Genomic DNA, 13,517 nt, shown 5'->3' with positions numbered 1-13,517 from the left:
ATATTTATATATGTGTGTATATGGTATATACATGTCACAAACTTTATATATAACATACTTTGTATATTTCTGTTATAAATATAATACTTTATATATTTATGAGTATAAATATAATACTTTGTGTATAAAGATACCAAGTATTATGGCATATAAAGGTAGCAGTTGTAGTTTATGGTATAAATTTGTTAAATTGGACATATTTTTTTTTATGAAAAATATGTATTACAGATTTGTATTTTTAGCATATATGGTATAAACTATTTATATTTAAATAGTATAATAAAGATGTACACAATATAATATATATAATCAAATTAAAAATGAGAATAATTTGTGGCAGTGATAAACTAATCTGCTACAACTTCCATAAATATAGAAATGATTATCCATTATTAATTACATGACTATAATTCCTTAAACGTCCGTATCACAACAGAAAAATTATTATTATTATTAGTATTATTATATTATAGTAATTAGGATCATTAGCAGTAAAATAATGTCTTAAATAAGGGAAAAAAATAATGATGAGAGAGAAAAAGATATATATATATATATATATATATATATATATATATATATATTAATTAGGATAGCGTTAAGTTTGAAAGTATAATATCTTATTCTTTAAAACTGATATATACGTAATATTAAAAAATTAATGTTATAAGGAGAGTTTTATGTAAAAATTTAAAAAATTGGAGTCATATGTAAATTAAAGTTGAAAAATTGTGAAAACACCAAAAACCTGTTTTCCCTTTTGAGAAATTTTTCTGAAATTATTTTCCAAATTTTCATGGCCAAACATCATAATTTCCAACTTCGAAAAATTTTTCCAGAAAAAAAAAAAATTTTTCATGGCCAAACGGGCCTTAACTTTTTTTATGTTATATATTATACTTTAGAAAAAGTACACGAAATAAAATAAATTCTTAATTACCTGACATGATTAACATTTAAAATAATTATCTTATATGATTATTTTTTAATTTTATAATTATTTTTACGTGGGACCTCATATACAAATATTCTACACAAGGTACAATTCTCTTTCACTTAGTTGATTTTTCAAATACTTTCTTTCATTTGATTGGCTACTTTTGCGGCTAATATGACTATACCATTATTAAAGAGATTTCAATGGACATCAGTTCCCATACAAATCCATTCTTGAATTTGCTCATTTTCTCTTCTTTTCTGACAATTTTTGTTGTTCAAAGCGAAATCAGGAAGACCCATTTCTATAGATGTGATAATGACGTCGTTTTCAAGTAAAAGTGATTCATATAAGACTTTCGAAGTATTTTGTTTGATGCTTGAAAGTACGGGTGGGCATGATATGGCATATACCAAATAGCATATCGAAATCAAATTTTTTTATATCACGGAATGAATGTTATGGTATTTGGTAGGAGTTTTAAATTATTTTAGTATTTGGTATTTATGCAATAAATACCGAAATACCATATACCGCACTGAAGTTTTTTAATAATATATGAAAATCCATATATATATTATATTTAATATTATTGAATATATTTATAAATCATCTATTATCCAATTGAGCATTAAAGTAATTTTTATTCAGCAATAAATATTTTGGAAAGCTTATTATTTAGGAGTATTGTTGGTTTTTAGCTTTGAAATTGGAAAAATAACAGAGAAAGAGTTGAAGAAAAATAAAATACGGTAATAGTATTGTCAAAGAGAATTTTTTTATTAATAACTCAAAACATATATTTATAGGTAAATTTCTAACTATAATTCAATTTAAATTGGGATAACTAATTCTATTCAAATAATAAAGGGACAACTAATTTCTAAGTCACATAGGACTCTAATAATTAAAAACTATTAAAAATATCTATTCCTACTTTATTTCTGAGACATATTTTCAATACTCTCCTTGAATCAGAAATTGTCTCGGCTTCAGCTGAATTTGACCTCTTGAATAAATCTGTCAATTCATCTTTGTTCTTGCATGACTTATGTGAATCTTCTATTGGATTAAATAGGAAACTTTTGTCTCTCATGTCAACTTGTAAAATCTCATGATTAGTGGAATAAAAGATTCGACAATATTTGTCTCCAAATAGTAATTTAAATCCATTTTCCATCAGCTGGCCAACACTTAACAAACTTTTATCAATATCAGGCACGTAAAGGACATTTGAAATTATTTTTGTACCTGAAATTATTTTGATTGCAACATTCCCTTTTCTTTCCGCAGGAAAATAGTCACCATTCCCAATTTTGACTTTCTTATTTTCCAAAGGCAAAAACTCTTTAAAAAGAGTTTTGTCATGTGTCATATGGTTTGTACAACCACTATCAATTATCCAAAAATTAGATTTTTTTGTTGAAGAATATGTTCCCACACACTTACCCCATCTCAGCTTTCATTGAAAATCTCGTCAATAAAATGATCAAAAACCGTTCGCTTCTCCCTTCCTCTCCTCTCTTTAAACTGAGAAAGAAGAAAGAAGGACCGAGTCTTGCAGATCTGCTGCTTCAGATTCATCGAGTTGTTTGTTAGATTTATTTTTGCAAATCACAGCTTCATGACCAAATCGATTACAAATCTTGCATTGTGCATATGGTCTCTTCTAACATTTAAATTGAGGATGACCTATTTTGCCACAGTGCTGGCAAGGTGAGTAGTTTTTGCTCTGGCTTTGAGTCTTGTGGTTGGCTACCAAAGCTCCTTCAACCATACCATCCTGTCTCATAAACCTCCTTTGCTCTTACGCCTGCAACGTATTTAACAATTCTGCCAAGGTAATCTTGGACAGATCTTTTATTTTTTTTCAAGGTAGTTATTGATACTTCGTATCTTTCAGGCACTGTAACAAGAATTTTTTCAACAGTTCTTAAATCTTTAAATTTTGTTCCAAGCAATCTTACCTTATTAATAATGTCAAAAAGACGGTCTGAGTACTCTTTGACGGTCTCAGATTCCTTCATCTTTTACAATTCGAATTCCCTTATTAGATTCAATACCTTCATGCCTCGTATTCTTTCATATCCGGTATATTATTCCTTCAGATAATTCCAAATTTTTTGGGTGATTTAAGGGTCATAATTCTCATGAAAATTATTGGAGACAGACTAGCAAACAAAGTTGCTTTTGCCTTTGATTTTTTGATTTTCTTTTCCTTTTGGCTTTTGATCTGGGCCACTGTGGGATTATCAGGCAGTGGAACAACATCATAATCCTCCTCCATGGCCTCCCAAAGATCCAAAGTCTCAAGATAAGTCTCCATTCTTATTGCCCAAAGATGGTAATTCTCACCATCAAAGACAGGAGGAGTTATTTGGGAAAAGTCATTTTCAGAATTCATCTCTCTCACAGATCCCTCAAGAAACTGGATCTTGATACCAATTGTTGGTTTTTCTCTTTGAAATTAGAGAAATAATAGAGAAAGAGTTGGAGAAAAATAAAATACGGCAATAGTATTGTCAAAGAAAATTTTTGTATTAATAACTCAAAACATATATTTATAGCTACATTTCTAACTACAATTCAATTTAAATTGGAATAACTAATTCCTATTCAAATAATAAAGGGATAACTAATTCCTAAGTCACATAGGACTCTAATAATTTACAACTACTAAAAATTTCTATTCCTACTTTATTTTTGAGACATATTTTCAACAAGTACTATGCTTAAGTTTAGGTAATGTTGTTTAGAGTTTGCATCTTGGACTATTCAATCATGCTTGAAATGTTCTTTTTGTGTAATTGATTAGCAAAGATAGTTGTTAGTATGATATGGTTGAGACGTTTTTAAAGTATAAAGATGTAGTTTTTCTTATATGAATATATGGAAGTCGAAATCAAATAAAGTATGGTTACCAAATTACCATATCGTAAAATACCGAAACTGAATTTAAAAATACCGAACCATATCAAACTAATTTGGTATGGTAATGGTATTGTTCTTTTAGATACCAAAAATCAAAGTTACCGTACTAAAGTTTCAAATACCATACCGTATCGTACCATGCCCACCCCTACTTGAAAGTGAAAATTTTTGCAGATGAGTATTCATTGTCTATAGTGTTGAAAGCTTGTCTAAGAATGATTTTGTTAAGCGAGGAATGCAAGTGCATGAATTTTTGAGGAAAATAAAATTTGGATCGGATGTGTTTTTACAAAATAGTTGGTTTCTACGTTTTTAAGGTATGGGTTGTTGAGTATGGTCATCAAGTGCTTGAAAGAATGTCTATGAGAGATTTTGTTTCGTATAATACACTAATTAATGGGTATGTTAATGTGGAATGCTTAATGATGCTTGTCGTTTGTTTGATTTTATGCTGAAAGAGATGATGAATTTGATTTCTTGGAATGCATGCTTAATGGGTATGTTAAGTAGGATCAAGGGTTTGATGTTGTTTGATTTTTAAGTTGTATCACTGAATTTATATCAAAGTATAAATTTCTTAGTTGTATCAGTGAATTTGTATACATTTTGTGAATTTTTCCATTACACATAATATATATTCTGAATATGTATATGTTTTACGTTTACATTTGTATTCCAAATATGGAGTGTTTTCAAACATTATATTAATTTTTTGAGTATACATGTCGTTAATTATATATAAAGCGAAAATAGTATATCCAACTGGCCACTTTTTGAAAAGTTTTCAAACTTGGGCTATTTATTTTAAAAAGTGTTATAGAGTGTCATTTTTCCAAAAAAATTATCCACACCCAAAGTTTACATCAAATCAATACATTATATCATGTGTTTGAATATAAAATTCATTTTCTTAACTATTACTTCATGAACGTATTTTACTTTTTAAAATCACTTACCATGGTAGATTACATTAGTTTGGTATAAACACCGAGTGTGGATAAACATTTTCTATATGTGAAGTTGTGCCTATTACTTTCTCCGTTTTAAATTGATTGACCTATTTTGAATTGACACATAATTTAAGAAATAAAAAATATTTGTGAATTTTGTGCTATTAAATTAAAGATACTTCAAATGTACAAAAATGCCTTGTAATCATATGGTTTTAAACATATAATGTGAAAATTGAAATTACAGAGTTGATAAGAAAAGAAGAGATAATACCCAATTACCCCCCTGAACTATACCCAAAAAGGCTATGACACACCTCAACTTAAAGGGGGTCTATTACCCCCCGAACTAATTAAAAGTGTAATTTTAACACCCTTAGTACCTACGTGGCACAAAACATTGAAGTGTCCATGTAGGCACACGTGTGTGCCACGTAGGCATTAAGGGTGTCAAAATTACACTTTTAATTAGTTCAATGGGTAATAAGTCCCTTTAAGTTGAGGTGTGTCATAGCCTTTTTGGGTATAGTTCAGGGGGGTAATTGGGTATTTTCTCAAAAAAGATTGAGTGATTCTTTTTGAAATGAACTAAAAAAGAAATAATTTCAAATAAATTTAAATGAAGGGATTATCTAATTAGTTAAATTTGATTCTCTTTGAATAAGTTTGTGTACTCCTATATGGACCATTAGATGAAATATTCTATGCATATATACGTACCATTGATGGAAATAGATTCTTCAAGGGAGAGGCCTTTTTGGGCAAAGAGACGAAGCATGTGATCAACTCCCAAGTTTGGAGGAGGAAGTGAAGAATCTGCTAAGGATGAATTTGGTAGGTTGGAAGAATCTCTGCGGCCCAAAGGAATATCAATTCTTGGACCAACAGAAACAGAAATAGCTTCGCGGGCAGCTGATACAAGAAAAACAAGGAACTCACAAAGTGACTCAAAACAGTCCACAAACAGACTTCAAAACACTAAGATTCTTTGACCGATTGGAGAACTCTCTTGGATTCACAACACAACACTAGAATGAGAAGAAAACAAGGTGTTTGACACCTATTTCATCCAACCTAAACTAGCTTAACATCACATAAAATGAAGAACAAGAAGGCAACAATTTTGGCCAACAAGAACAAACACAAACCGAGAGTAGAAAACAAGAACAACACAACAAGTTTGCAAGAAAGAAAAGGATAGATAGTGAGACAAAGATTATTACCAGATTAAGAACCTAGTGTATTTCAAAACTAACCCCTAATGAATGTACTAATAAACACCATACTCTTACGGTGACCGCCAAGGGAACCAACGTACCTCAAGATCCACCATTTCCAAGCAAAGGTCAATACTAGCTTTTCCAAGTCCTAAACTACAATGACTATTCCAAGCCCTAACTAAGACTAAACTAAGGTGTTCTACTCTCAAAGAGAGGACTTTCAATGTTTCAATATTTCATCATTCATAAAAATAATGAGAAAAGACCTAAAATATTCTATTTATATTATTACAAGACAGGACAAAAATAACAACAATACCCTTAATGGGTGGGGTGGCCATGAAGTGCATTTGGGCCAAGTGAAGTGACCAAAATGCCCTTAATAAGGTGGACAAACCGTGAGCCATTAAGTTTCATCCAAATCCATAAGTCCTGAAGTCTTCAATGCTCCAAGCAATCTTCCACTCACGACCTTGTTTATACTCAAAATGGGTCCTCCATACATGTCCATGTATCCTCGAGGTGACCACGTCTTGATTTTCTAGGTGTTGGCCTCTAAAGATGTCATCAAAAGATAAGACATCCATTTGACTTGTATCATCCTCCCCTACTTGAAAAGGATTCGACCTCAAATCCGAACCTTGCAAAACCAAAGAAAGGACAAACAAATACAAACTCCTCATGGCATGAGGGTCAAGACTAGCAAAACAAATGATCTCAACATGCCAAGATTGCACATATTTGAAATATAACCAAGGATCCTTTGAATTAAATATTTTTACTCAATGAAAACTTGCACAAAGGATTCGGTTACAGGAATCACCAAGAGATAAAGAAGCTATAAGGATCCTAATGGCATCACTTGGTCCAAAAGGTAGAATTAGGATCCCATGAGCCATAAGACACAATTGACCCTTTATCCCTTCAAGAGACCACAACAAGGGTGGTGATTTAATTGGCTCTAAAGTCCACGAGATCCATATAGCATTATTACTCACACAAGTGGACTTAACAATAAATTTCCTACCTCTACATAAAAAAAATCCAAAACTAGTATGGATGTCATCATAGGCAAAGAGGTAGTATAGGAAGGAATCAAGTGTAGAGCCATACATGGATAAATAAAAAACTTTTATACACATACACTTTCCTTCCTTCAAACAAATAAACAACTCGGTATCCACAAGCTGATATTCACATAATTCAAGTACAAGTGAGTCAAGCAAGGATCCGCATTTAGAAACACTACCCCAAGGAGTCAATGGCACCTTTGTCCTCCGGTTTTCAAGAAGGACTACACATTCCTTACCCTTAAGCGTACTCTTATCTTTCAAAAAGATATTTCCATATTTAGGAGGAATATTGTCACACCATAGTGGGTTAGCATATCGGCTATAGCTTCCAAGGCAAGCTATACCATTATTGTCACCACTAGGTTCATTAGGAGTGATTATATCATCTTCAAACAAGACATTATACCTAAAGAGAGCATGATCTAACCCAAAAAAAGATTTGGAACAAGTAAGTTCTTCACTCTTTAAAAGACAATTGTCAAGTTTCAAAGAGGTTTCACGCACAAGTTTACCCCATGAATAGCTCTTGGGTTCACTCCCATCTTATTAGACAATAATTTTAAGTACTTCACTCACTTGAGTTCTATTAAGCACATCGCACACATACTCAAGTGGTGGACAATTTTTACAAATAAGTGGGTCAACATAATTTTTACACGATGATGTACTTTCATTCAACACAATAGCTTCAACACTAGGTGGACACAAATCAACCTTATGAGAAGAGTCAATTCGGTTATCTATAGGATCAACTAAATATCCACTCGCACAACATATACATCCTCTACAAGTGGCAAAGAATCATTAGACTCACAAGTAAGTAAGCTACAACTCATACTTAATGGCTACTAACCGCATAATTATCAATCACACTCACCAAAGTGTAAGAGTTAGCTATTTTACCTTGAAGATCTTGAGTAGATTCTTCTTTGCCAGTGTGTGAAGGTCCTTCATAAGCTTGGGCAACAAATTTCTTTTAGTATTTTTCGACTTAACTTTCCATGTTGGTACCTACAAAAATGTCCTTTGAAATAGAAGGACAACCAACATTAGCACGGTTTGGTGGTAATCCCCTCACTTTGCTCCATACAACCTCTCCTTTTATACTTTGAGATTACCACCTTGCACTTTCTTACTCATCTTAATATTTTGTCTCTCATAATAATTCAGATTGGAGGAGGCAGGTATTTCTCTTTGTGGCTTGGGTAGCAAGTAAGTCATGAGACAATTACCCCATTGGTCTTTTATAACATTAGGCCAATTTTGCACGTTAGGAACTTGATGACGTGCAAACCAATCGGCACCTAAGTATACATAACCATAGGCCAAGGGGAGAACATCACACCATACCTCCTCATGGTATTCATATTGGGAGAAGACAACTTTTACCCTCTCGGTAACCTTGAACCCATCCAATGAGTATGGAACAAGTAAAGGCTCGCGAAACAACCCCAAGTAGACAACCATGGATGGAAGAATGTAGTTTCTATAATACCTATCATTCAACATAATAAGGCATAGCGGTATCCCATAAATGGTCACCTTTTTAGAGTGTATATTCCTTCTCAGATAAACATTATAAGGCTCACAAGTACCCCTCAATTTTGGAGATGCACCCCCTCTTCTTATCGTTGGAAAACCTCCACTTGAATTAGTATAACCATTCATACTATATTGACCTTGATAAGAAGTACTACAAGGTGAAGAATATAAATCTTCACACTCCTCACGTGTACTCTCATCATAGCTCTCATAAGCTTTGTGAATAAAAGGGTTATACCTAACACCAAATCTAGGTTTAAAGTGGGGAGTGTAAGACTCCTCACATACCCCAACATCATCATAAGAACCATCAAAAAGGTCCTACATCATCTCCAAATTCACCATAAGCACTAGGTACTCCATTCCCATATTTTCTCCCCTAAAACTATGTCCCTTAAATCTGCCTAAGTTTTGATTATGGCTATTTTCATAGCCTCCGCAATCTCTCTCAACTTCGTAGCCACAAAACCCTTCACTACAATCATAGTATCCCATGTTGTAGTCATAATAATTCCCAGCTATTGAAGACATGTTCCCCTTATATCACCTTTGTACCTACATAATGAACAAATAAGATTAGTAGTAAAATCTCCTCACTAACACTCGTATACACTCACCTTTGTAGTTCTCACAATTGGAGCGGCGACTATTGAAAGTTGCTTATACTCCGCTGGTCAATAGGATATCTATTCTACTTGGCGGCCGGAATGGATTCTTGTTTGATTGATTCAAGACACAAAAATAAAATTTACTTACGAACTTGAAACAAGGAATTTACTACGAGTTAAAAAATGAGAAAAGCACACAAATAACGAAGACACGAAAGAAACAGATTCAACAATTAATCTACACCTAAGTAGGTGATTACTAGTTGTTAATCAATTCTAGAATCAAGATATGAAACTAATGAAACAATAAAATAAAACTAAGAATCTAAAATTTGAGCTTAATTAATATTGCGTGAACAGTAAAATGATGACATGGAAGCCACGTATTGGTTGTGGTTTCTACAATTTTATTTTCCAAAGTCCAAGTCTTGATCCATTTTTAATTTGGATTGGTGGAGTTTATTTTAACGAGGGAAAAATAAGTCTTGGAGAATTTTTTTCAAGTTTCAAATTTCAAGATTAACTTTTGTAGTACTTTCCTTAAAATATGGACCCTTGTATCATTGAAAGTTATTGGGAAATGGTTGATGAAGTCTTTGGTGATTGTAGTGTCTTTCAAGACTAACAAGTTACACTTTTTTCCTTCACCTTTATGGACCTAAAGTTCACTTCATCTTCAAAAATATATGAAGGTGGTGATGAACACCAAGAACAACAACAATGTCCACCAAGAACAACAACAACAATCTTCAAGAACAACAACAATTTCACATGGCCACTTTCAAATTTCACAATAACAATATCTTCAACACTTGGCCAAGACAACTACAACTTCAACAAAATGGTTCTTAGGCCACCAATTAACAACAAAATCACGTGGTCAAGCCTAGAACAACAACAAGGTTAATACACACGGCCAAAGTGAAGACACAACAACAAAAACGTCCAAAACACTTTCAAGTTTTCAAGTTCAAAACAACATCGACAATGTAAGCTCAAACTTAGATTTAGACTCAAAGTGTTAGTGAAGGATAAAACTAACACTAGAAACACTCAAGACAAGTAAAATTCTTAGCCAAGAACACACTTTCGGCCAAGAACACCAGAATGGACAGATTTGCTTCTTTTTTTATTTTTCAGATTTCAACACTTCTTTTTTTTTGTTTTTTTAACTAATAAGCCCAAGATTAATCTTGTGGGAACAAGATCAAGCCATGCTTTGATACTAAATGATACAAGAAAAATAATAAAATCATAAAGTGACTCAAAATAGTCTACAAACACACTCCAAAATAGTCCACAAATCACTAAGATCCTTGGACCGATTGGAGACCTCTCTCGGATTCATAACACAACACTAGAATGAGAAGATAACAAGGTATTTGACATCTATTTCAGCCAACCCAAACTAGCTTAACAAAACATAAAATGAAGAACAAGAAGGCAAAAATTTCATCCAACAAGAACAAACACAAACCGAGAGTAGAGAACAAGGACAACACAATAAGTTTGCAAGAATAAAAATGATAGATAGTGAGATAAAAATTATTACAAGATTAAGAACCAAGTGTATTTCGACACTAACCCCTAATGAATGTAATAATCAGCACCACACTCTTACGGTGACCTCCAAGGGAACCGACACACCTCAAGATCCACCGTTTCCAAGCAAATGTCAATACTAGCTTTTTCAAGCCCTAAACTACTATGGCTATTCCAAGCCCTAACTAAGACTAAACTAAGGTGTTATACTCTCAAAGAGAGGACTTTCAATGTTTCAGTATTTCATCATTCATAAAAATAATGAGAAAAGACCTAAAATGTTCTATTTATATCATTACAAGAGAAGACAAAAATGACAATAATACACTTAATGGGTAGGGTGGCTATGGAATGCATTTGGGCAAAGTGAAGTGATCAAAATGCCCTTAATGAGGTGAACAAACCGTGAGCCATTAAGTGTTATCCAAATCCATGAGTCCTCAAGCACCGTGAGCCATTAAGTGTTATCCAAATCCATGAGTCCTCAAGTATTCAATTCTCCAAGCAATCTTCTACTCACAGCCTTGTTTATACTCAAAACGAGTCCTACATGCATGTCCATGTGTCCTCAAGGTGACCACGTCTTGATTTTCTAGGTGTTGGCCTCTAAAGATGTCATCAAAAGATAAGACATTTGACTTGTATCAACAGCCAATATCAAAATGTCAACATATGATACTTGCTGCGGGTGTTGGCCTTCCTACCAGAGATTTAAGCAAATTCACTGCTTCTCTCTTTCTGATCCCAAAGTTTCTGTTTGATCTCATCTCTGACTTATAGTAATTACTCTCCAAATCTATGAGAATCGATGCATCGTACCCCTACAATAATTTTTTTGACTTATTACTGCTCCCTTCATTTATCTTTATTGTCGTTTATACTAAAATTAATTGTTTAACCTTTTAGAAAATTAAGAGATAATTATTACTTTGTTATTTACCAACATTCATATAACTTATTATTAATAAGAGTGATATAAAAGATTATCCTTTTATCTGTTGTTTCTTAAGGGATATGTTAAGTTAAATATGAACAAGTACAGATATACGGAAGGAGTACATCTAAAGCATATTTCCAACTTAATTTGCATAACGATCCATGTAAAAACGTCGTGTTTACATATTGTAACATCCGTTGAATAGTTTATCATTAAGAACAACAAAAATCAAATCAAGTAATCTTGATAAACAAAGTGTCTCTGGAATATGTAATTTCTCAAAAAATGAAAGTTATGAGCACGAATTAAACTAATACTATGCTTTCACACTAACTAAAACAATTTTTCAAAAATTTCTTTTTAGTTTTTTCAAAAAAAATAAAAGACTCAGACTTTCTTTTAAAAAACCAAAGGTCATTAGAGATGTTTTTTTAAATTTAATAGGTTTATGCAAAAAATATGCATCACTCGAGCCGATGAACTTCCGAAAATAGTTTCTCTACATCCATGAGGTAGGGGTATAAGGTTAGCCATATTCTACCCTTGTAATATTTCACTAGGTAATATGTTGCTGTTATTGTTAGTTTATGCCCAAAAAGAAAATGAAAAACTGCTTCAAGTAGATTATTCACATTTTGGAAAAAACAGAAACTATTCTGTAATAGTACGTTAGGTCAACAAATTAAAAATTAACCTGAACTTGGCAGTCATGAAACATAAGTCTTAAGGGAGCAAGAGGAGTAGTAGGATCAGTGAGAGACATAGATTGAACACTACCCCTAACAATGCCTTCCACTTGGGGACAAACTTGATCCTAGAAACCATAAGAGAGCTGCCCTTTGACTTGATCATTACTGTAGATATAGCCCAACACTAGTACTACCAGTGCTACTTTTATCATATGCATTTTAGGCATTTTTCCAAGAGAGGTATGAAATTGTGTTTGTGCATATCCTGATTTGAAAATACAGCGCAATTTATGGTCTTCATATACCTACATGCAAGAATAGGGGGTCTTCATAAATGCAAACGACTTTATTGTCATATGACTCTTGTTTACTCAAAAAAGGTAATATTGTCACTTTATACATTATTATATAATTTAAAGGACACTTGGACTAAATTGATCAAGATAAAGAACTGATTGAGCAAGAAAGATTTAAATATGAAATAAGCTGGAAACAATTTAATACAGTTAAATAATTAAATAAATAAAGCTTTATATAGCCTGATTCCAGTAAAATCTTTGATGAATATAAGTCTGGTTTGCCCAGATGAGCTCAATAATTAATAAACATACAGTGATGATGTTTTGTTACAAAGGGATTCTAGTATTTAACTGTTAAAAAGTAGATGTCATATAACATGTAGTTTGAGCTAGTACGAGAACATCTAGACATAAACATACAACCTAAGTATCTCGAAAAATCAATATATCTATCTCAAAATAAAGACATATTACATAAACAGGCCCTTTAAATTGACATTAAATTACATCTATGACCTTTAACTTTGAGTGTGCACAAGTACACACTTAAACTTGTATAAAGTTGAATAAGTAGACACATATGCCCAATGTGACATCCTATGTGGCCAATTCTTGTCCTACATGACATCCTACATGTATTATGCCACATAGGACGTGTGTGTATACTTGTTCAACTTTAAATAAGATTAAGTGTCTACTTGTGCGCACTGAAAGTTGGAGGTAATAGATGTAGTTTGATGTCAAATTAAAGGGCATGTTTATGTATTATGCCCAAAACAAAAGACTGAA

General features: G+C 32.5%; 1 protein-coding gene across 1 annotated transcript in view; it reads right to left on the bottom strand.

Moving 5' to 3' along the window:
* The window catches only part of LOC124897880 (peroxidase 29-like), a 74,653-nt gene extending 68,208 nt beyond the window's left edge, over positions 1-6,445 (bottom strand). Inside the window, exons 1-2 of the mRNA XM_047411467.1 lie at positions 6,436-6,445; positions 5,539-5,730 (exon numbers count right to left, since the gene is read on the bottom strand). Of these exons, the coding sequence (XP_047267423.1) occupies positions 5,539-5,730; positions 6,436-6,445 (202 nt within the window). The remainder of the gene's footprint in view (positions 1-5,538; positions 5,731-6,435) is intronic.
* Between the last annotated feature and the right edge of the window lie 7,072 nt (positions 6,446-13,517).

This window comes from Capsicum annuum, chromosome 1 (genome assembly GCF_002878395.1).
Source record: "Capsicum annuum cultivar UCD-10X-F1 chromosome 1, UCD10Xv1.1, whole genome shotgun sequence".
NCBI lineage: Eukaryota > Viridiplantae > Streptophyta > Magnoliopsida > Solanales > Solanaceae > Capsicum > Capsicum annuum.
The sequence above is the reverse complement of the archived record's forward strand: the minus strand, read 5'-3'. Positions and strand labels throughout refer to the sequence as shown.